Source organism: Vespa crabro, chromosome 5 (genome assembly GCF_910589235.1).
Source record: "Vespa crabro chromosome 5, iyVesCrab1.2, whole genome shotgun sequence".
In the NCBI taxonomy this organism is placed as follows: Eukaryota; Metazoa; Arthropoda; class Insecta; order Hymenoptera; family Vespidae; genus Vespa; species Vespa crabro.
The window spans coordinates 4,442,763-4,465,360 of NC_060959.1; the positions used below are offsets into that span (position 1 = coordinate 4,442,763).

General features: G+C 30.2%; 1 protein-coding gene across 8 annotated transcripts in view; it reads right to left on the minus strand.

Moving 5' to 3' along the window:
- Positions 1-22,598, minus strand: part of LOC124424525 (serine/threonine-protein kinase BRSK2) — a 50,087-nt gene that overhangs the window by 16,490 nt on the left and 10,999 nt on the right. For 3 of the 8 annotated variants that reach the window (XM_046963719.1, XM_046963715.1, XM_046963718.1), the window contains exons 2-12: positions 14,830-15,010; positions 14,443-14,583; positions 11,640-11,790; positions 11,247-11,462; positions 10,372-10,571; positions 9,668-9,898; positions 6,823-7,109; positions 2,807-2,958; positions 2,538-2,690; positions 2,196-2,370; positions 1,200-1,429 (exon numbers count right to left, since the gene is read on the minus strand). In XM_046963719.1, the coding sequence (XP_046819675.1) occupies positions 1,200-1,429; positions 2,196-2,370; positions 2,538-2,690; positions 2,807-2,958; positions 6,823-7,109; positions 9,668-9,898; positions 10,372-10,571; positions 11,247-11,462; positions 11,640-11,790; positions 14,443-14,583; positions 14,830-15,010 (2,117 nt within the window). Of the gene's footprint in view, positions 255-748; positions 820-1,199; positions 1,430-2,195; positions 2,371-2,537; positions 2,691-2,806; positions 2,959-6,822; positions 7,110-9,667; positions 9,899-10,371; positions 10,572-11,246; positions 11,463-11,639; positions 11,791-14,442; positions 14,584-14,829; positions 15,011-22,598 lie in introns of all 8 variants that reach the window. The other 5 variants (XM_046963717.1, XM_046963720.1, XM_046963713.1 and 2 more) reach the window with 4 other exon arrangements.

Genomic DNA, 22,598 nt, shown 5'->3' on the forward strand with positions numbered 1-22,598 from the left:
TGGAATTCAAAACGTAAGTTCTGATAGTATCACGCTATGTTGTTGCCGCTCATTGTCGTAACGCACTTTTTTTCCGGTGTGTTTTGACTTTCGGAATTACTTCGAACCGCTTTAGGTGGACTACCTGGTGTCGGTGTTGAGTCGCCAGGTAAAGGATTGTTATTGTTGGTCGACGTCGAACTTCTTCGGCCATTTTCGCGTGTAGGTGACTTCACATCGAACACTGATGTGTCCGATTCCATATCCGAGTCGATCTGATCGTCGACAGATAGCAAGAGTGAGAGTGAGATAAAGATAGAGATAGAGAGAGAGAGAGAAAGAGAAAGAGAGAGAGAGAGAGAGAGAGAGAGAGAGAGAAAGAGATAGAGAGAGAAGGGGAAAAAAGAAAAATTAACAATTAATTACACTTTGCCATAATAATATTTTATCTTATATACGTATATATAAACGATAAAATTATTATTTCGTTCAAACTAAGACTAATCAAAGGGAACTTCTCTATAACGTAGGGGGTGGGGCGGGTTGGGTGCTATCTATATAATCTAAAATATTTTCTACGATTTAAGCGATTAGTGAGAGATTTAAAAAAGAATTCACTACGTGATGATTATCGAGCAATCTAAGCGACTAATATGGGAAATGATGATTTTATTTAATTTTATTTTTTCTTTATACTTTTTTTGTTCTTTTTTAATAATAGTAATAATTTTTTGCTTGATCGACGAAAAAACGATAAAAAGATTTTTACGTGAATCAAGAGCACATCGAGACCACTCTTCGGGCTTTAGCTTTCATTTTCGGCTCGCTTTTTATCCGGTACTAAAATCGAAAATCGTTATTACTGAGAAGAGATTACCGAGTCGTGCCTAAAACTGACGCGTAAGAGCTACTTTTTTTAATTCTTTTTTCTTTCTTTTTTTTTTCCATTTACTATCTCTTCCTATGAGAGAATTAATTGCAATTAGATACTATACTGATCTAATTAACGTAGCTATTGTCATTTCATTAACGTAGACTTTCCGAGTTCGTTTAAAGTTTGTTGAGACAAGTAAGAGGACGAAAAAAAAAGAAAAGAAAAAAAAAGAAATAGAAAAAATACTCCGATGGGAAACAATGAGAAAAAAGAAAAAAAAAGAAAAAAAATAGAGAGAGAAAAGACAAATATAAATGGCGAAAGGATGATGATAATGGTGCACTACCTTGTTGAAACAGACTACCTGTCTGGTAGCGGGATGAGGACTGAGGAATAGCCTTTCGCTGGTGTCACTTCCGCAGCTGGAACTTTCGCTCATTTCCGTGGCAAACTTTCTAGATGCTCTTGGACTCGGTGGTGCTGCTCTGCTCTGGCCAGTTAAATTCAAACCGACATTTCTAGAACATACTTGCGATTGTATGTGCTCGCAGACCCTCCTAAATCTTCGAATATTTCCTAATGGAAGAGAAACGTAATATATAGAAATTGTTTAAATAATCGTAAATTTTTAATAAAATTGTTAGAAAAGGAGGGAAAAGGGGTGCAGTCGCATTTTTGTTTCTTCTTTTTCTTTCTTTCTTTCTTTCTTTCTTTTTTTTTCGTCTCTTTGTTTTTCTCTTGAATCTCGAAGACATCATCGAATCAGTGTTTCCAAACGTTAACAAAGGTATAGAAAGTAAGATGTGAGGTAACGTATACCTTCCTTAGTTCTTTCGTCCGTAAAATATACATAGATAAGATTTAACGCGGTATGGAGAAGGCGTACGTGCCAAGGTAACATCGATCTAGTTGCGCTTGGATGGCTGCCAAATGCCAAACGCCAAACCACCTCTCTCTTTCTCTCTCTCTCTCTCTCTCTCTCTCTATCACTATTCCTATCTTTATCTTTCCATCTTTCTTTCTCTTTTTCGGTTTACGGTGCCTACAGTCAGACTTTGAAAGGGCTTTGTACCTTCGGTTTTGTCATTCGCTTAGCCGCATCTTTTATTCGGTATAAACTCGTGACAAGGATATATATGAGATAGATAGATAGAGAGAGAGAGAGAGAGAGAGAGAGAGAGAGAGAGAGAGAGAGAGATTCGAAGAAACGTTATTGTTCGTTTGCATTTGGAAAAAAGAAAGAAGGAATAAAAAGAGAGAAGAAAATACGTGAGGTGGTCATAATCGAGTGATGAAGATCAATAATATAAGGGAAAAAACAAGTAAGATATTTAATATTTACCACTTAATAACGTAAAAGTAATGGCGAATAATGGCTCGTTAGACTGCTTCGTAATACTACTTATGTCAACTTGAAATCGGACCTGCCTTTGAAACATGGCCGGTGCCGTGCTACCCTTTTTATATTCTACTCTGAACGACATCGGCGAAATCACACTGTGCGATAGTTCGGCTATCTGTAAATCGATATATATATATATATATATATATATATATATATATATATATATATATGTGATAACAATAAAATTTAACAGATGAAAATTTGACGAGATAATATTAAGTGTACGATTGAATTATAACATGTATGTATAATAATTATATATATATATATTATGCTTACCGACAAAAAAGCGTGAATTAAATCGGCTTTCACGCTGGCCAATTGTTTTCCTTTAACGAGAACTGTAAATGTTTCGTCTTTTTCGGTCGTCATTAAACTACCAAACCATGATCTTTTTGTTAATTCCGGGGATGATTCCGGTGTTAGATGTACCTTAGAAAAGAAAGATAAAAATTCGAATGCAATTTTGTGTCGATGGAATTCAAAAGGATAGAATCGAATTGGAATCGATAAACGAGAAACGTTCTGCAAATTCGTAAATTTCTTACCTCTTCCGTACTGGTGAGTAATTTACGACGATGGAATCTGGGGCTACCCAGGAAGGAATTCTTCAATGTGGTCAATCGAGATCTCCAATGGTAAGCGCCGGAACCTGCGCCAGTGTGTGGCGAGCCTGGCGGTGTAACACCGACTGCGACCACTGTAAAACGAACTGAATTTCATCGATGCGTTTTGTGCCACCTCGATATATCGTATACCTATTGGAACGCAAGGGAATTCCTATTTTTTGTATTTTATTTCCTTCCTCCCCCTCCCACGCCCTTCCTCCACTAATCTGTTAAACTGGATGGGAGATTTTTAAGGGTCGTACGCGCGGATATACACGTCGATATCAAATTTATTTTGATCGATTCAAAATGAAATTTTACGCGGACCGAAAGATATAAATAACTTCAGGGTAAATTAATTTTATTTTCAACAGAAGTGAAAAGAAGAATGAACAATTTGTTTCTTATTTTTCTTTTTTCTTTTTATTTTTTTTTATTTTTTTTTTCTTTCTTTTTATTATTACGAAACTAATCCGAAAAATGAGTCTAGATAATTTATCTTTTTCTTTTTCGATTAACAGATTAATCTAACGATTTCAAATATTTTTAATATTCTTTCGTTGATGTACGATTCATAATAACGTATAAAAACAAGAGGAAAGTTTTGACATGAATAAAAAAAAATGAAAAATATGTAAACGAATTCTATATTTTCTTTCTTTTCTTTTTTTCGACGATACTATCACTGACTCGTTCGAAATGTTCTTCCCAGTTCATTATTATTAATTGTGTCGGTAATTACAAAGTTGACCCATCTGACTATACCTTCGTGATAATATGGAACCATTAAAAAATATATATGTATACATATATGAATATATGTATGCGACTTTGATACTACCTATTACTTTTTTAATTACTCGATTATAAATCGATCTATGACATTCTATATCATAACAAAAAATATAAATTTTCTTTCTTTACTTTGTTAAAAATTTAAGAAATTCCCATTTACGTCGCAATATTTTTTTATTTTTACGTATAAATAATTCGTTGTATAGTTTTGTATGTGAAAAAATTTTGCTCGTAGAAATGGTTTACATAGATCGTAAATTCTGTCGATGCGAGCAAATAATATCAAAGAATATATTCAACTTTTACGAGGATAATTTTTTTCTTTAACGTTGACAGTTTCATCGTATTATATATATATATATATATATATATATATATATATATATATATATATATATATATATATATATATATATATATATATATATATATATATATATATATATATATATATATATATATATATCTTCTTCTTCTTCTTTTTCTTATACTGTTCGCTATACATCTCTTTAACGACGATTTCTCGTGCAGTATTCTCTCGTTAGAGAGAATCCACGCTTCACAGAGGTCACCTGCATATTTTAAAGCGTCTCCACCCCGCTCAAAAAGATAAAGCATGGTACTCAGACGACGACGAGGGTACTAATGCCCTCGGCACGGACTTTGTTCGGACTCCGTGCAAACACTTCGGATGGCCGCGATTCGTCGAGTTGAAGCATTTCGCAGTATCATTGTCCAACGACGACGATTTTTCTTTCTCTATAATTTTATCCCTTTCCCAGCTAAGATCGTTTTTACATAATCTTTGATTCCATTTATCTCCTCCCTCAATCCCACTGGTGAAACTCGTTACCGTTCGTTAAGCTCGATAAATGTGTTATAATTAAATGTGTTCGTTTCGTACTTTTTCTTTTTTCTTTCTTTTTTTCTTTCTTTTCTAAAAATAAATTTATAATACGCAAAAAAAAAAATAAAAGAAAAAGAAGAAAATTAATATAATTATAACAAATAAGTAAAAAATATACATGTTCTATTAATGATTATTTATAAATAAAAATTCATTTGTCATTTTGATAAATGTTTTTATTTGACAAAAGATGCATCAATTAAATTCATTATAGTATATTCATATAGAAAATAATTAAATATTTTCAAATTGCGAATTGAAAATTTTTACGGTATAAAAAATATGTTTCGAATTAAAAAAAAGTATTAATATAATGTTTATATATATATATATATATATATATATATATATATATATATTTATTTATTTATTGATTTGTTATATTATTAAAATAAATAATTTCACGTTACGAAGTTTATATACGTATGTATATACCTATATATCGTTATATATACATTTCAATATATATATATTATTTTTCAGAAACATTATCGTAATTGATGTCGTCATCGCGGTAGGATCCATTTAAACATTGACACGCGATCTCGAGACGATAAACACAGGGAACTCTGACGTAATTCAATAGCCTTAGTCTGTGAGATTAGTCGGCTATGAGGAACGACTAATGTTCTTTATAGAGTATTATCGGAATCACTTTGGTATTATACTTACTAAACAGCTTTTAGAATTTTAAATTATACCTATGTGTGTATGTGATAGGAATAAATATGGAATGGCAATAATTGATGATACTTGTATTTTAAAACGTTATTAGTTAAGTGATTTGAATATGACAATGCTTTTAAGATTAATCCTTTTGTATATACGGATTGATATTAAAAAAAGTTTCATGATTTTATGTGCACGAATATTTCAAGAGTATGAAATATAAAATAATCGACCTATCAATTAAATCTGAAGTTTAGTGATTTTTAATTTTTCTTATCGAACGGAACTGCATTTTTTTTCTATTTTAATTAATTAAATATTTTAAGCAAATTATATTGAAAATTAATTATTGAATATATCTTAATAATTAATAGTTTTCTATATTTATATATATAATTACCGTGCTTTCTATACGATATACGAGAACAGGAAACGGAAAGTCAGGAAAATTACATTTTCGGAAGGACTTGAAGTGACACATGAAATGTTACTGCGATTGACGGTTTCTCGATGAAGGCTACCAAAGTGAAGAGAGAGAAAGAGAAAGAGAGAGAGAGAGAGAGAGAGAGAGAGAGAGAGAGAGAGAGAGAGAGAGAAAGAGAGAGAGAGGATCTCGGGAGAGAGAAGGATATATATACACCTACAGATATATATATATATATATATATATATATATATATATATCTACATATCTATATATATATATCTACATGCACACGCAGACATATATATCGTTATTGCATTTGATCGTCTGGCTCGGAGAATTAGCCATTTAGCGAGTTATTATCGATTAGATGAATTTCAAAATAAGACTTGAATGGGCAAAGATGAGAAGGATCGCTCTCTCTCTCTCTCTCTCTCTCTCCTCACTCACTATCTCTTTTTCTCATTCTATCTTTCTCTTTCACACACATGGTTTCGGTTAAAGCGATGTCTGGCGCAGATATCAATTCGATTATAGAAACTCGTTTGCGTCGTCGCTGCCAAAGCAATATATTTGCCTTTGCCTGATGATACTTTTTTATATCGTCTATCAAGAGGAATACGTACTACGTCTAGTTTTCGATTAATCGATCCTAGTGAAAACTTACCCTTATATTGGTAAAGTTTATGTTATCTGTGTTATAAAATTGCAAAATAGATGCTCGGAGGAATGATCGATCGATCGAAATTCATAACATATACTCCGATTTATTCATGATATCGTTCAAAGTCACTTTGTATTCCTTTTCTAAGATTGTTTGATGGATATTCTGGATGGAACGGCTATGCCATATTTACTTTATCTCTTCTTTTTTTATTTATTTCTTGTTTTTTTTTTTTTCATTTTTTTATCCTTTATTTTCTTCTTTGTTCTTTGCCTCGGATCGTTTATACAAAAATAGCTTAAAAGGAATAAGAATAGGAAGAAGAAGAAGAAGAACAAGAAGAAGGTTTTCATCGTGTAAGAAAACTTGTTAAGAATTTTAATGTATATTACACACAGAGAGTATAGGCAAATGAGCTTAGTAAAAGCAAATTGGATTTCTACAGCAAAACAGAGATATAAAAATAGAGAGAGAGAGAGAGAGAGAAAGGGACTCACCGGGTTGAACATCGTTCAATTCGATCCCTACGTTGGCCAGGGCTGGCGTTGGAGTTGGCACCCCTTGACTCGGAGGAGTACCATTTCCACCAGTAGTGGTTACAGTCGAAAGTCGATGAGGACTACCCGTTTGACTTATGTGAGAGGTTGGCACCGATCTATGCGGACTTAGAAGACCTGGCACGTTCGGTACGTGTAACGGTGAACCACCAGGTGTCGATGCGTGCGAGTGAGATGCGTGCGTATGACATCCGGTACTGGGTGAACGTCGTGGGTGATGCCTCGCACTGAAATGGTAAATGCGTCGTTAATCTTATTTATATGACCTTTTAAAATATCCCTGTTATTTATAACAACATCGATGTCTACGAGAAGATAGATATGTGTAATTATATTTCGATGAAATAAAATGACCTTTTAAGGTAAAAGATTTTCCCTGGTTTCTTTTTTTTTACTTTCCTTTTTTTCCCCTTTTTTTCTCTTGTTTGTAATTATTAACATGAATAAATAATTACGATAAATCTAATGAATATAATTATTAATGATAAAAAAAGAAAAATATAATAAATCGAAATGATATTTAAATATAGATATCTGTATATGATTTAGATTATTTAATCGTTCATATATAAGTATATAACAGTGTAATTATTGAAATTATCTAAGTATTAAATCGATTGATCATTTATGTTAATAATTATTATAACAAGTAATGATACGTGGTGGTACCTTGAAAAGAAAGAGAAGAAAAAAAAAAGAAAATAAATATATAACTTCTTAAATTGTTTTTACATGATCAATTGGGTCATATCTTATCGTTAAATCAAGTTTACATGATCATGAGATTCGATATTATAACATATAAGGGAAGTAAAAAGGGAATGAATAATAAGTCATTAAAAGAAGCTCGTGGATATGTGTGTTCGTGCTAATCGTCCGTATAAAACTTACATGGTTTGCTGAACGTGCGAGGATACGAAAAGGAAAATAAAGAAAACAATGAAAAAAGAAAAGTAAAAGAAAAAGAGAGAGAGGGAGAGAGAGAGAGAGAGAAAGAGAGATAAACAAAAGGAAGGAAGAAAGAGAAAGAAAAAAAAAGAAGAAAAGAAAGAAACGGGAAACGCGTGTGATATCGAGCACGCGACACGTCCAAAGGCGTAACAACAAAGTCACGCGATATTGCAGCGTAAAGCTAAGGTCGTGTACGTTTGCTTTTTCGCTTCGAGCGATTAAACGTCGGTCTGATGTCCGTAAGCTTTTACGTTTTCCTTCCTGATAATTACGGTAATGTCCATTATAGTTAGTAAGCGTGGTTCGGTAAGAAAAAAATTTTTCTAAAATCGATTAGCTTTTGGGAAAGAAGAAGGAAAAGAAAATACGAACAAAAAGAAATTGATTGCAACGAGAAAAGAAAAGAAAAAAAAAAATTATAGCGATCAGGCATATAGACGATCATATTTTATTTCTTTCTTTTTCCGTTTTATATAATATATTTTCCATGCGTTTGTAATGTATAATTTTTTTTTATTTTGTTTTTAAAGTATCAATGTTCTTCGCTTGTTCATGATCAAAAATAATTGATTTTGAAATAATATTACACGAGAAGCATTTAATGTACGATGAATGTATGCACGATGAGGATAAGTTTTTCAAGTCAAAATGTTATTAGCGAGGAGATAATTATTTCTCATTATTTATTCAAAACTTAATGCTCGTTTTTTCTTCCGTTAAATATTCTATTGAAATTATGTGCGTTCAATATAAAAAAAAAAAAAAATGAACGAAGAAAAAAAAGGCAATAAATTGGAGAGAGGAAATGTAATTACTTCTCGTCATAGCTGATACTCACTTTTTTGTAATCGAAAATTCATTTGAAATAATGATATTTCATTGAATGCAAAAAAAAAGGAATAAAAAAGACAAAAGAATTGAAATTTTAGCAAAATGTAATTATTTTTCTTTTTTTTGTTCAAAAAAATCACAGCCAATGCATACTTTTTTGCTATCGACAATTCGTTTGATATTGTGATATTTCATTGAATACAAAAAAACGAATAATTAATAATAGAAAAAAAAAGAAAAAAAAAGAAAATAAAACAAATAAAAAAGGAAAGAAAGAAAGAAGAAAGATATCGCTGAAAGAAAGAGCTGTAGAATTATAACAAAATATAATAATTGTTCGAGTTTCCTTAAAGCCAAATGTTCACTGTACCGTGATCGAAAAGTGATAGAACCAAGATCTAGGTCAGAGTTGTGATAAGACGTTCGCCGTCATTAACATTGTTATTTTTCTTCGTTACAAAGAAATATGCCTTGTCATCGTGAATGAAAGCACGAATAAAGGAAACAAGAAAGTAGAAGAAAATAGAGAGAAAGAGAAAAAAAATAAGAAAGATATAGAAAAAGAATATGTAAAATCATCTTTAATTTGGCTGTTATTTATTCCGTTACTTTCAATATATTCTTTTCCTTTCGATATTTTTAAATAAATCTGATCAATATTTATAATAAAATATTAATATCTAATATATAATGACGCAACTTTGATACTTCATTATTTACTGATCCAAATATTCATATATATATAAAAGACAAAAAAGACAAAGAATGGTAGTAAAATGGTAATAGAAAATATAATATAATATTTTTAAAAGTGTCAATGCTTTTAACTTGTCCTCAATTGAAAAATTGATTTTGAAATAATTACAGGAGGAGCTGTTTAATCTAATATACACGAATATGAAGAGGATAAGTTTTTAAAATCAAAATATTATTAACGAGGATATAGTCATTTCTCATTTTTTTTTTCAAAGCCAATAATTCTTTAAAAATTGTTTAATTTTACCTTGACTGTCTTCTTGGTGTCAAAGGTGAACCATGACTAATTTGTCCAAGATTTAACGCGGTACTGCCGTTAACACGACACGTATCCACTCGTTTTCTTGGTGGATCGGCTTCCAATTGTCCCCCAGATCCTCTTACACCACCTCTCATTACCTCGAGCTCGTCCTCGCATGCTGGCCTCCTTCGTTTTCTTTCGAGCAAGAGAAAGTATATCACTTTCTCCGTGTTATGACTAGAAAAAAAAGGAGGAAAAAAAGAAAAAAACAATCATATAATTATTGATATCGCGATAAGAGAAGGAAAAGAAAAGAAAACAAAAAAATAAATATATAAAGGAAAGACATGTCCGGGAAAAAATATTCGAAATTCGATCGAATTTGTTATCGAGAGATTGACTAAATAAATCTATCAATAATTCGATTCGATATATTATGCTAATCGATCGTACGAATATGAAGAGGATAAGTTTTTAAAATTAGAATATTATTAGCGAGTATATGGTCATTTCTCATATTTTTTTTTTTTTTGTTGTTAAAGTTAATGCTCGCTTTTCAAACATTCTATTGAAATTATGCTCATAAATACTGACTGTTTGTTTTAAGAAATACTTACGATTAATAAAATAATATTGATTGAACGTATAATAATCTATTTGTTATACTTCTCTATATTAATCTTTTATAATTCCTTTCGAAAATCTCTTACTTCGGGCTAAGAAGTTCTTGAATTAATTTATCGCGTTCTTTGAAACATCCCAAACTAGCGATCGCTTGCAAGACGTCAGGATCGATGGCATCAACGGACGGAAGAACGTGCGTCTGCACCACGTCCATCATCGATAATTCCAATTCTAATTCTCCTTTCCCCGCCGCCGTTACCCACAGGTGTCTGTTTATTTCGGCAAGCTGAAAAATAATATCGTTATGCGCGATATTATTTGAATATTATAAAAATATTCAAAATATTAAATTAAAAAATTAAATTAAAAGATTAAAAGATTAAAAAGATTAATTTAAAAAGAAGATATAAAATCAAAAAGAACAAAAAGGGATGAGACGTTACATACTTATAAATATGTATTATATCCGTACTATACATGATTATAAATTTATTATAACATACATAGTATACGTATAATATATATTTATTTTTATATTTATAATACACTTGGGGATGTATATATATATATATATATTTCTTTTTTTATACATTTAGTATACGTAGGATACGTATATTTATTTTATTATTTTATTTTATGCAATACATATTTTATATTATGTACACTTTCACATAGGATGCAGATATTTATTTTATATCTACGATGTATGTACGTGGAGTATATTCTACATTATTATATTTCTTGTGCTTAATTTGAACGATTGGTAAATTAAAACAAAACAGAAAAAAAACTAGAGAATGTAGCAAAAAAAAAAAAAAGAAAAAGAAAATAGAAAAAATAAAGTATTAGGAACACGATCGTATGTTACGGTAAATGGAATAGGTGAGATGAAGGAGGGAAGAGGGGAGGGGAATGCGAAGGGAAGAGAGAAATTCGATTTGCCATTGTGTAAGTAGCTTACCGTTAATCTTTTGTCCGGATCAACCTCTATCATTCCTCGAAGTAGATTCTGGCATTCCGGTGGTACGAAGTGTGGTATGTAAAACACTCCGCGTTTAACTTTCTCTAATAATTTTCTTAGATTATCGTCGTCGAAGGGTAAAGCTCCAACTAAAAGTGCATAAAGTATAACACCGCATGACCATACGTCTGCTTTTCTACCATCGTATTTTTCTCCCTGTAATGAATGAAAGAATGAGTTTTTCATTGTTTTCATTATTTTTCATTGTTTTTTTTGTTTTTCTTTTTTATTTTTCTTATTGTTCTTATTGTTGTTGTTGTTTTTGTTTTATTACGACAGAATAGTTTGTCAAAATGAGAATATATTATCATACGATCATATTAAGAAACTAACTCTGATCACTTCCGGACAGGCATAATGGGGCGAGCCACAGCTTGTTTCCAACATTGAACCCGCTGGCTGCAACGACGCCATCCCAAAATCCGCTATCTTAATATTGTTCTTCTCATCCAATAACAAATTTTCAGGCTTTAAATCTCTATGACTGAAAAAAATAAAAGAACGATGGCCACCTTAGATTTAGCCTTGTGTTAAATTCAACAAACGATTGATATAATTTTATATATGTATTTATAATCCTAGTTGTTTGGGCATACCTCAAAGTAATTTCGAAGTTGTGCACTTTGGGATGCGCTATACATCCCAGCAGGCACTTTGAACAGCTATTGTCATTTATAATATAGAATGAATAATTTTGACTCCAAACAAAATACTGTAATATTCTTCGTACCCTCGGAAATAATAATCCGATAGGTTTGAAAACGCATTTGCGTTATAAAAAAAAAAAAAAAACAAAAATTCATGAAATCACGTAATGTTTTAATTTAGCTCAAAGTTTATCTGAGGTATTCTACGCCCCATTATATTCTCGATCGAGTGAACTAATCTTACGAAGGTGTCTCCTCCTTTTCCTCCTCTTTCTCCTCCTTCTTCTCCTACCTCTCGTTTATAAATTAGGTCTACCATCGCGAAGAGAAAATTTATTCGATTCAACTCCAGTTTTCCCGATACTCCTTGCCAACTAGGCCTTTTCGAACTTCACCCTCATCGTCTGCCCTTTGTTTTGCTTCCTTTTACAATTCCTTCCATCTCCTAACTCCCACTTCTTTCCTCTACCTCTCCCTCCCTTCTCTGTCCCCGCTAAACACTAAGAACGAATCCTTAACCCAATTCGTAGAATTCATATAGTAGACTCATATAGACGACAATCGTGTCAGTTAGTCTTTGTGCCTGACGTAAGAATATTACGTATCTACTTTAAATAGATTTCTTAATAAAATGTTATTATAATATGAGGTATAGGGGGAATATGGATTTTAACTTAAAATCCATAATTTGCCATAGGATACTGAATTCAAAGGACATAGTTGTAATTTTTATAGATTTTAAAAAGGCATTTGACTCGGTTTATAGAAAAACCATAAATAAAACAATACGTGAATTTGGAGTTAAAAATAAATTGGCAAATTTAATACATGAAACACTTACTGACACAATTTCAAAAGTAAAATTTATGTATGAGATATCCAAACCTATTGAGATAAATACAGGTGTAAGGCAAGGTGATGGTTTATCACCTCTTCTGTTCAACTGTGTTCTAGAAAAAATTGTCAGAATTTGGAATGTAAAGCTAAAAGAACATAACATTTCGCCAGTAACTTTGGGGAGAAAAAACAAAGGCATTGAAATAAGTTGCCTAGCATTCGTAGACGATTTTGCTATAGTGTCAGACAACCTAAAAAGTGCAACAACACAAATCAATCTCTTGGAAGAAATAGCCAACAAAGCAGGTTTGAAAATCTCCGTAGAAAAAAACTAAATTTATTACAAACATCAAGAACGCTCAAAAATTTTTGACTACTAATATTGGTCCAGTGGAAAAAGTAAAGAAATTTAAATACCTGGGAGAAATAATTCAAGAAAATGGTTTAGAAAAATCTGCAGTAGAAGAAAGGGTACACAAAATGGAAAGGGCGTGTGGTGTCACTAAGAATTTTTATAACAAAAAGTGTTTATCTAAAAATCTTAAAATAAGGCACTATACTACAATAGTGAAACCGGAATGCTTATACGCGAGTGAATACTTGATACTAAATTATAGATTAGATAAACTAGAAGTACTAGAAAGGAGAATCATGAGGAAAATTTTAGGTCCAGTGAAAACAACAGAAGTATGGAAATTAAGATCTAATGATGAAATATACAGGAACATAGAAGGCATAACAGAAACGATAAGGAAAAGAAGACTGTAATTTTTTGGCCATATTTACAGAATGGATAATTCCAGATTAACAAAAAGGATACTCATGTACCTTTGGGAGAAAAAGGCAACAACTAGCTAGATTCAAGAGGTAAAAAAAGATCTAAAAAGAAATAATATAAGTGAAGAAGAAACTATAGACAGAGAGATTTTTAGAAAGAGGGTATTAAGCATGGAAGGATTCTAAAGAAGATTGAAGAAGAAACCTGGTGCGAAGTGGTCTGAGGACAGAAAGAAACAGCATAGTGAAAAGATGAAGGAATATTGGAGGGAACGGAAGAGAAAACAGCTAAGTGTGAAGAATTGAAATTGGCACGTGGTCCCTAGCAGGCCTCATCGAAAGAAGAAGAAGAAGAAGATGAGGTATAGGGGGATGGAGAAAGACGGTTTGTAAATTGTATTTACGTTTTACGGATATCCATAGGTATAGATATCTAATAAGGTTTTTTTATTTGTATTATTTTACATTTCAGAATTATTAAATAATAACAAATCGAACGAATAACAATCGAACGTCGTTAATGAGAACAATGCCATAAGATTTCGATCATTTGTATCGAGAAAAACTTTTGTGATAAATATTTTTCTTCACATTGAAGAGAATATGAGAAATTTATGATATATCGAATTTGTTTTTTTTTTTTTTTCGAAATCTGTTTTAAAATCTTCGTTCAACGGACATAAAAATCAAGAAGTTTTCATAGGTATAATGGAATTTCGATATTTTTTTTATAATATGAAAAATATAACGGACTTTTCGTGGAAAAATAATTTTCATTTTAGCTTATATCTCAGTCACATTTGTATCGATCATATCTGTATGTTGCAATATTATCGTATGAAAAAATAAAAAAATAAAAACATGGCTTAACTTACCATATGCTATGGCTATGGCAAAAGTCTAATGCGGAAATGATTTGTCGAAAAAATCTTCTGGCCTCTTTCGGCGTTAATCTGCCCTTCTTAACCAGATAATCGAAGAGCTCTCCACCTGAGACGTGTTCCAGAACGAGGTATCTATCGTACATAGAGAAAAGAATGAAGAAAATAAAAATAAAAAAGGACAAAAAAAACATACAAAAAGATAGACGTAAGGAGGTCAACGAACTGTATCAAATTGAATTAATCGTTCGATCGTTTTTTCGTCTCTCTTGAATTAAAATGTCTCGACTTGACAAAATAAAACAAATCGATTGAAGATTATTAAATTATAAGCTTTGTAAAAAAAGAAAAGAAAAACAGAAAGAAAAGTCATTTACTCACAGATATTTCTTATTCTCGTAAACGTCCGAAAGGCCGAGAACATGGGGATGATCTATCAGCTTCATAATGGCAATCTCGCGTTCAACTTTCATCAACACGGACTCCGACAATTTTTCGCGGTTGATGATCTTGATCGCCACTTTCTTGCCCAACACGCAGTGGACGCCCAGTTTGACCAACCCTTAAAAAGAAGAAAATAAAAGGAAATAATAAAAAAATAAAAAACACAAAATATATCTTTAGTATGCATGTATAGTGAAAAAGTAATAACATATGATCTATTTTTTTTTTTTATATAAATTTTTAAACAAAAATTATATTACTCTAACTTCTTTATTATATTATTATTATTATATATTATTATTTTGTATGTATGTATGTGCGTAAATATACACACACATTATACTGACAATAAATACATACTTATACTATACTAATGATATGACAATATATTAGTATAATATTGTAGTATGTAAGAGTATACTATAGTGTATAGTAATATACTATATGTATATTATATATTAGTATAATATAGTATACTATATTATATTATATATAGAGTATAGTATATTATAATCTAGTTTAATTAAAACTAATAAATATTGTAACGATGATAATAGAACGATTAGATCATTATAATTTTCATTTTAATGAAATTTTATACTACAAATTATAAATTAAACATTGTATTATTATAAGTAATAAATATTGTTTTCTCCTTTTTCTCTGATTATTCAATGATTTTATCCCCATGTGAATGAACATGCGACATTTTCAAAATACATGAACGATCCTAAGTGCTCTCGTGTTTTCATTGAATGGAAAAAAAAGCTAAATGAAACGTTCGATATCATACGTACTCGAATTTCTCTTAGCCCATTTTACCCTTTGAACCTTTGACTTATTTTTCAAGGAGGGTTCACAATTCCATGTTGTTGGAGATATAAATGCATGTGCGCGCGTGTGTATGTGTACACAAAACGTCATCTATGTATATAAACATCCTTCTTCTTCGAATGGTCTCAAGTTTCTACCACTTAAATATTATATAATAAAAAAAATTTCGTGAAAAGTTTTCACTAATATATATTCGTCAATTTTTCATAATGCATTCTTTTGTTTCGATATATAGATTAATTATAATATATTTTTTATACTTATGCAAGATAATGCATTAAGATTTATGTTTGTTTTAATATTTCTTTTTATTTTTTTTTTTTGTGTTTTTCTATGTACTCCATGTTTTCTTTATACTATATACTCGTTTATTTTCCCGATTCGTTCGCATTGAATATTATTTTAGGAACATATTTAACGTCATTCACAATATCATCTAATCAAATTTTTTTATATTAAAATTTTGTGATGCTATTGATTAATTTTCTTTTTTTCTTTTTTTCTTGTTTCCTTCTTTTTTCTATATATCCTTCTGACTAAATTTAATCTTTTATTTCTATATTTTTGGAAAACGTGGAAGAGCAATGTGTATTTATATACAATGATATTACATAATTTATTATCAATTAAGATAATATAGTATCAATTATAGTTATTATATTAGTATCAATTTGCTTGATTTAATAACAAATAAAAAATATCTATAAAGTTTATAATATAGAATAACGTATATTTAATTGGATATAATATATAATATATCCAATTAAATATATATATAATATTATTGGAAAAAAAGAATAAAAATTAAACGTTTACGTTAAAAATTCATAATTATTTTGAAACATTAATATTAATATGATATACTTTACATCATCGTTGAATATTCAACGAGGCAATTATCTCCTTTTTGTTTTTTTATCATTCGTTTTCTTTTCCATCAAAGTCTAAGGAATTCGATGGCATTCTCGAATGATGCAAATCTTTTTATATTCTTTTTCAAACAAAAAAATAATGCTGCCTTTATCTTTCTCTCACTCTCTCACTCTCTCTCTCTCTCTCTTCCTCTTATTCTCTTTTCTTCTTTCTTTTTCTTAATAAGAAGCAAAGATACGATTACGGAAGGAAATAAGAAGATCGAAGAGGAAGATATCGTTTGTAGTTTCCTGCTATCAAGTGTTACACCGTAAAACGTTTGATCAATATAATAGAAGTACAAAGGATAAAAGCGATACCCTCGAAGAAGCTGATAATGTCTAACGAATTGGAAAATTAAATGCTTTAATAGATTTCGATTGAATAAAATCAAAATGGATATTAATACGATATCTTTGAAAATTATTTGTAAATGATCCCGTCGTCCAATATATTACAATACTTTCAATTATCACGATCGTTTTGGATTCTAGTAATTTCTTTAATCATTAATCTTAAGTAATAAATTCCGAAAAATTACTTTTAAACATGAGTTTAATAATAATTTTCAAGTAAAATAGCAAACGTCGACAAAATTCTTTCGGATATGTATTTTTAATCGTTTTTATTTCATTATTATAATATTTTATTGTCATACTCTATATCATTAGCTTTTAAACTTCCATTAAAGAAAATTAAATCTTTTCAATTTAAATTTGAAGTTATGGAAAGTAGTTCGATGGAATTTAAACGATTGAAATTCTTTTATAATCGATTAAAGCATTTGGAAATTATTCACTGATGAATTACAATGAATATTTCAAAAATGATAAATCAAAGATTCAACAGCAAATAACACGGTCATTGTTAAGACTCAATCAAGGTTCTAATATCAAGAATTGCTATAGTAATCGCTTTGTACACACACATACATACACATACATACATACACACACACATTCATATCTCCTCATCAAAGAAGAATCCCCATCCCTTGACCTCGTATATTGAACATGTATTATTTTATGGTTGCTATTTATTGAGTCAGTATTTTTAAACATTTGATCATTATTTTATATAAATCTGATCGGTAGATATTTATAATAAAATAATAATACATAATACACAAGTTATGCAATTCTGACACTTAATTATATAATACCGATCAAAATATTCACGTATAGATACATCGATCATTTATTTGACAAAATATTTATATACTTACATATTAATTAATAATAATACTGATCAACGCAAATAGATAGTGTTATCACGCTATCATAAAGAACATATTACTATCATGGATAAATAGTTCGCATAATTCTATGGTCAAAAAATCTATGTAAAAAATCTATGTATAAGGTTATTTAAAGCATACCGATATTTATAATAAAATTATAAAGAATTGTATTCCTTTTGTGTCTCTATTAATAATCCGTACGAAAAATGATTGATGCCGACGTTGTACGATGGAATTAAAAAAGATAGAAAAAAAGAAAAAAAAAAATAAAAAGGATCTAACAATGAAATAAAATGTTCGATTTGTATCGTATTATATTGTTAACACTCGCATTGAAACGTATTGAAATGATTTATAGTCCGAGTGACTGTTACGTTCTTTTTTCTCTACTTTTTTGTTTTAGTTTTTCATTTTTTTTTTTATTGCACCTATATATATATATATATATATATCATAGTTTCGTTTGATATATGTGGTTCGCTAGAAAGATTTGCATATTTGACGATGACATAGCGTTTCCGTTGAATTAATTCGACGCATGGATTTTTATTTAAAAGAGAGAAAGAGTCAGAAATAGAAATAGATAAAGAGAGAGAGATAGAAAGAGAGAGAGAGAGAGAGAGAGAGAGAGAGAGAAAGAGAGAGAGAAAAGAAGAGAGAAAAATAAAATCAAAGATACATATCTTGAAATTATGACAGTGATGTCTTGTCACGTTTTCTCTTTTCTCTCTCTCTCTCTCTCTCTCTCTTTCTCATATGTGAATCTATTCAGAGTCCCTGCGATAAAAATTATATCATTTTTATCGTCGAAATAATGAAAAAATAATTCGTCTAAATCTGATTGATAAAGCATTTCTCATACGTTTAATGATTTTGAAAGAGAGAGAGAGAGAGAGAGAGAGAGAAAGAGAGAGAGAGAGAGAGAGAGAGAGAGTGAAATCTCGTATATTTTTAAAGATATTATTCGTTTTGCAATTAAAATGGAAAAAAGGTCTGAATCGTTTTAATGAGAAAAATAACCCCTCTTTTTTTCCTCTCCCTCTCTCCCCCTCTTTCTATTTCTCATTTATGAAAAAATGTTAGCCGTAGAAAAAACGTTAGGCTCATATGCATGTCAAGGAAGGTAAAACGGTAGTCTAGACCGTTTTACGAAACGCATAATTAACCTATGAGGGTACTCTCACTTATGGAATTACTTCTCGTCTGCTCAGAGATACGAACGAGTGAATACTCTCTTTTTTACTCGGCACGAATATACGCTGTGTTTTACGTTTGCAAAACTACTCTGATATTTTCTCTCTCTCTCTCTCTCTCTCTCTCTCTCTCTCTATCTTTCTTGTTCTGTATATATATAGGAATCTCTATAGGTAAATGTACAGGTATGTGTGTGTATATGTTTGTATAGGTGTGCATGCATTTTGACGATACCGTCTTTTGGAAAAACGACAAAAAAAAAACGAAAAAACGAATGATCACACCTACACATATCCGATTAAATATTATTACAGGAAATGATTTGATTTTTTTCCCCTTTTTCCCCCCTTCTGTTTCCTCTCTTTCGTCCCGTTTTTTTACTCTTTTTTTTATTGTCCATCGTGCATGTTATCGCTATCTATCGATTTTTTTCTTTCTCTTTTTTCTTTTTTTTTTTCTTCTTCTTATCAACAAAATACCCACTCGTCGTGCTATATTACGCTATATTCGCTTATAGTCTTGCCACTCGGATCTCCATGTAATTACGATGGTAACCGTGATTTTATACGGTTATACTTAGCGCATAATTGACTTAGCGAGACTTCGAGGCAAAGTTCGCGTTGACACTCTCTCTTTCTCTCTCTCTCTCTATCGTGCACGTTCCCGTGTGAGAAACTCTACAGTATTCCTAATGCATCTTAGCCTTGCATACGATGCAACGACGAAGATTGCCTATTACAGCGGCAATCTGTGATGAAAATGAATAGAATCGAATACGATATTTAACATTGGATTATTATTACTATTAAATGATATATATATATATATATATATATATATATATATATATATATATAGAGAGAGAGAGAGAGAGAGAGAGAGAGAGAGATCGTTAAGTGAATATAAGTAAATATCCATAAAGAAATATTTCTATATCGCTTTATCGTTTTCTTTTTTATATAATTTTATTTCTCGACAAATCATAGAATGGCGTATTAAGTATGCGAGTTAACAAAGAGGGTTTACATTCTCAAGAAATATGTCGGTCCAAGCGAAGTATCGACATTTTACGACGGTCGATAGAAGTAGAAAGATATATCGTGGAGAAAGAAAGAAAAAAGAAAAAAAAGAAGAAGAAAAAAAAGAGAGATAGATGGACAGATAGATAGACAGAGACAGAGAGAGTGAGAGAAATATATATAAAGAGAGAATATCGAAATTGAGATAAAGTAAAATTCATCGAATGTCTTTGCTTTTTTCATCGTTTTATCAGAAAATTGAAAAGGAAATAAGCATGACTGACTTTATTTCTTGGCTGCATTCTTTCATACTATTATCATTCTCTACTATTCATTTTCGTGAGAAAATGCGAAGATATCTCCAAAAAAAAAAAAGAAAAAAAAGAAAAAATGAAGAAATAAAAAAAAGAAAAAAGAGAAAAACGAAGCTGGAAAGTTACAACGAAAATACGGCACGCTCATCGCCGAAACAAAAGGGCGGCTGTAAGTAGTACTTTGTTTCTCCAAAGTAAGTATAGGCTGGTTTCGAAGTGCATGGATGCATCAATGGATACGAAATATCTATCCATCCGACTATGTATATATATATGTATATGTACAGTACCGACTGTGGTATACATAGATGAAATGCGTTCTAATCGAAGATGGATATTTCAAGGGGAGATTTCATCGTACATAACACAGAGCACTAAACCTTCGTACGCTATCCGACTCGTGTAATTTCGATGTGACGGGTGTCAACTGTCCACGCTTCCCGCCAAATTCGAGAGAATTGCATTACTGCCACGCATACGAACGTTGAAGTGCACTTTCTCTAACGACCTGCATCATGCACAATTCAACCGATATCGGACTACGATAGTATAAACCGTAGTTGTGATTGACTGTCCCGTTTTATATTTATCCGATTTCATGATAGACGTATTACAACACTTAACGATACATTAGCATTAGCACTGATGAATTTTTCATTATACATAATATGTTCGTTATATGTGTATGCGTATACGTATATATGTACATACTTATTTGAATATACAAAATTTCGTATATTTATCACGTTATTAAATACAACTTATCCATTTAGTGTACTATTATTTTTAAATAATATTTCATAAAAATTTTCATACGTAATAGGTATATATGTACGTTGTCGAAAATAAATATGTACGCGAATATACATATATGCGGGAATACGTGTTCGTACGTTTTTTATAATTGGTGTCTACTTAGTTCACAATTATTTTTAAATTAAAATTTTTTTCTCTTTATATAGATATGTAAAAACATATATAAGTATTTGATGGTAAAAATATACGTATATAAACAAATATATATATATATATATATATATATATATATATATATATGTTATATATAGAAATATATGAACATATATATATATATATATATATATATATATATATATATATATATATATTTCTCATAATTACTGTTCATTTTACTGCACAATTATATATGTACATATTTTCCATTTTAAATATTTATCAAATAGAATTTCCTTTTAATTTATTTTTCTATTTTTATTTATTTTTTATTTATTTCTTTTAGTAAAAAAAAGAAAGAAAAAAAGAAAAAAAAGAAATAAAATGGAGAGAACTTTTCAATAAATCTTCAATAAAGAACTTTTCAAAAAATATTTACACGTAATACATACGTTAACATGTTACTATGTATTTATATATATATATAGAGATACATAATGCATGTATAAATACTGATTTATATATGTTTACGTGCATGTAGCTCGTCGTTGCATAGTCCAGAAAATATGTATAACACCGAGAAGCCCCTGTTAGAAATGTCTCTTGAAAAGTTTCGTACTTAAATCTATGTCATAGCGTCGATTCGCGACGTTCATTCAAATAATTCGTTCTACTCGATGTTTGCTACGTTTATAATACTTACATAGCTATAGATATGCGCATATGTATTATAAATTTAATAGATATGCACAAGTATATAAAAATTTAATTCATTTAATATCTTATACTTATATGTTCTTTTAATATTTAATATAAAAGTAATTTTTTTTCTTCTTCAGACACACACACACACACACACACATGTATATATATACGTCTGTACAAGTTCAATGATTATGTTCTTGACTCATCGTCGAAGAAACACGAAAGTCTCTACGTGTAAGGTTTCAATGATATTTTCTAATCCGATTGAACACCTTTTCTTCGACCGTAATTCAGCTACGTGAATTAGATAACAAAATGAAACACACCAAAATGATTAATCAAATTTTCTAATAATTAACTAATAGAAGACCTATGATGCACGTTTAATGTCGTTTCGTAATTGGACGATTAAATTCGTGAAAAAAATCAAAACAAAGAAAAAAAATAAAGAAAAAAAAAAATCGTAGAACGTAAAAACGTAACACCAACGTGAATAAATGATTTAAAAGTTCGAGAGTAGTTTCGAAACCGTTTTATCACGAATCGCGAATAAAAAAATACGTTTTTCTTTTTTAT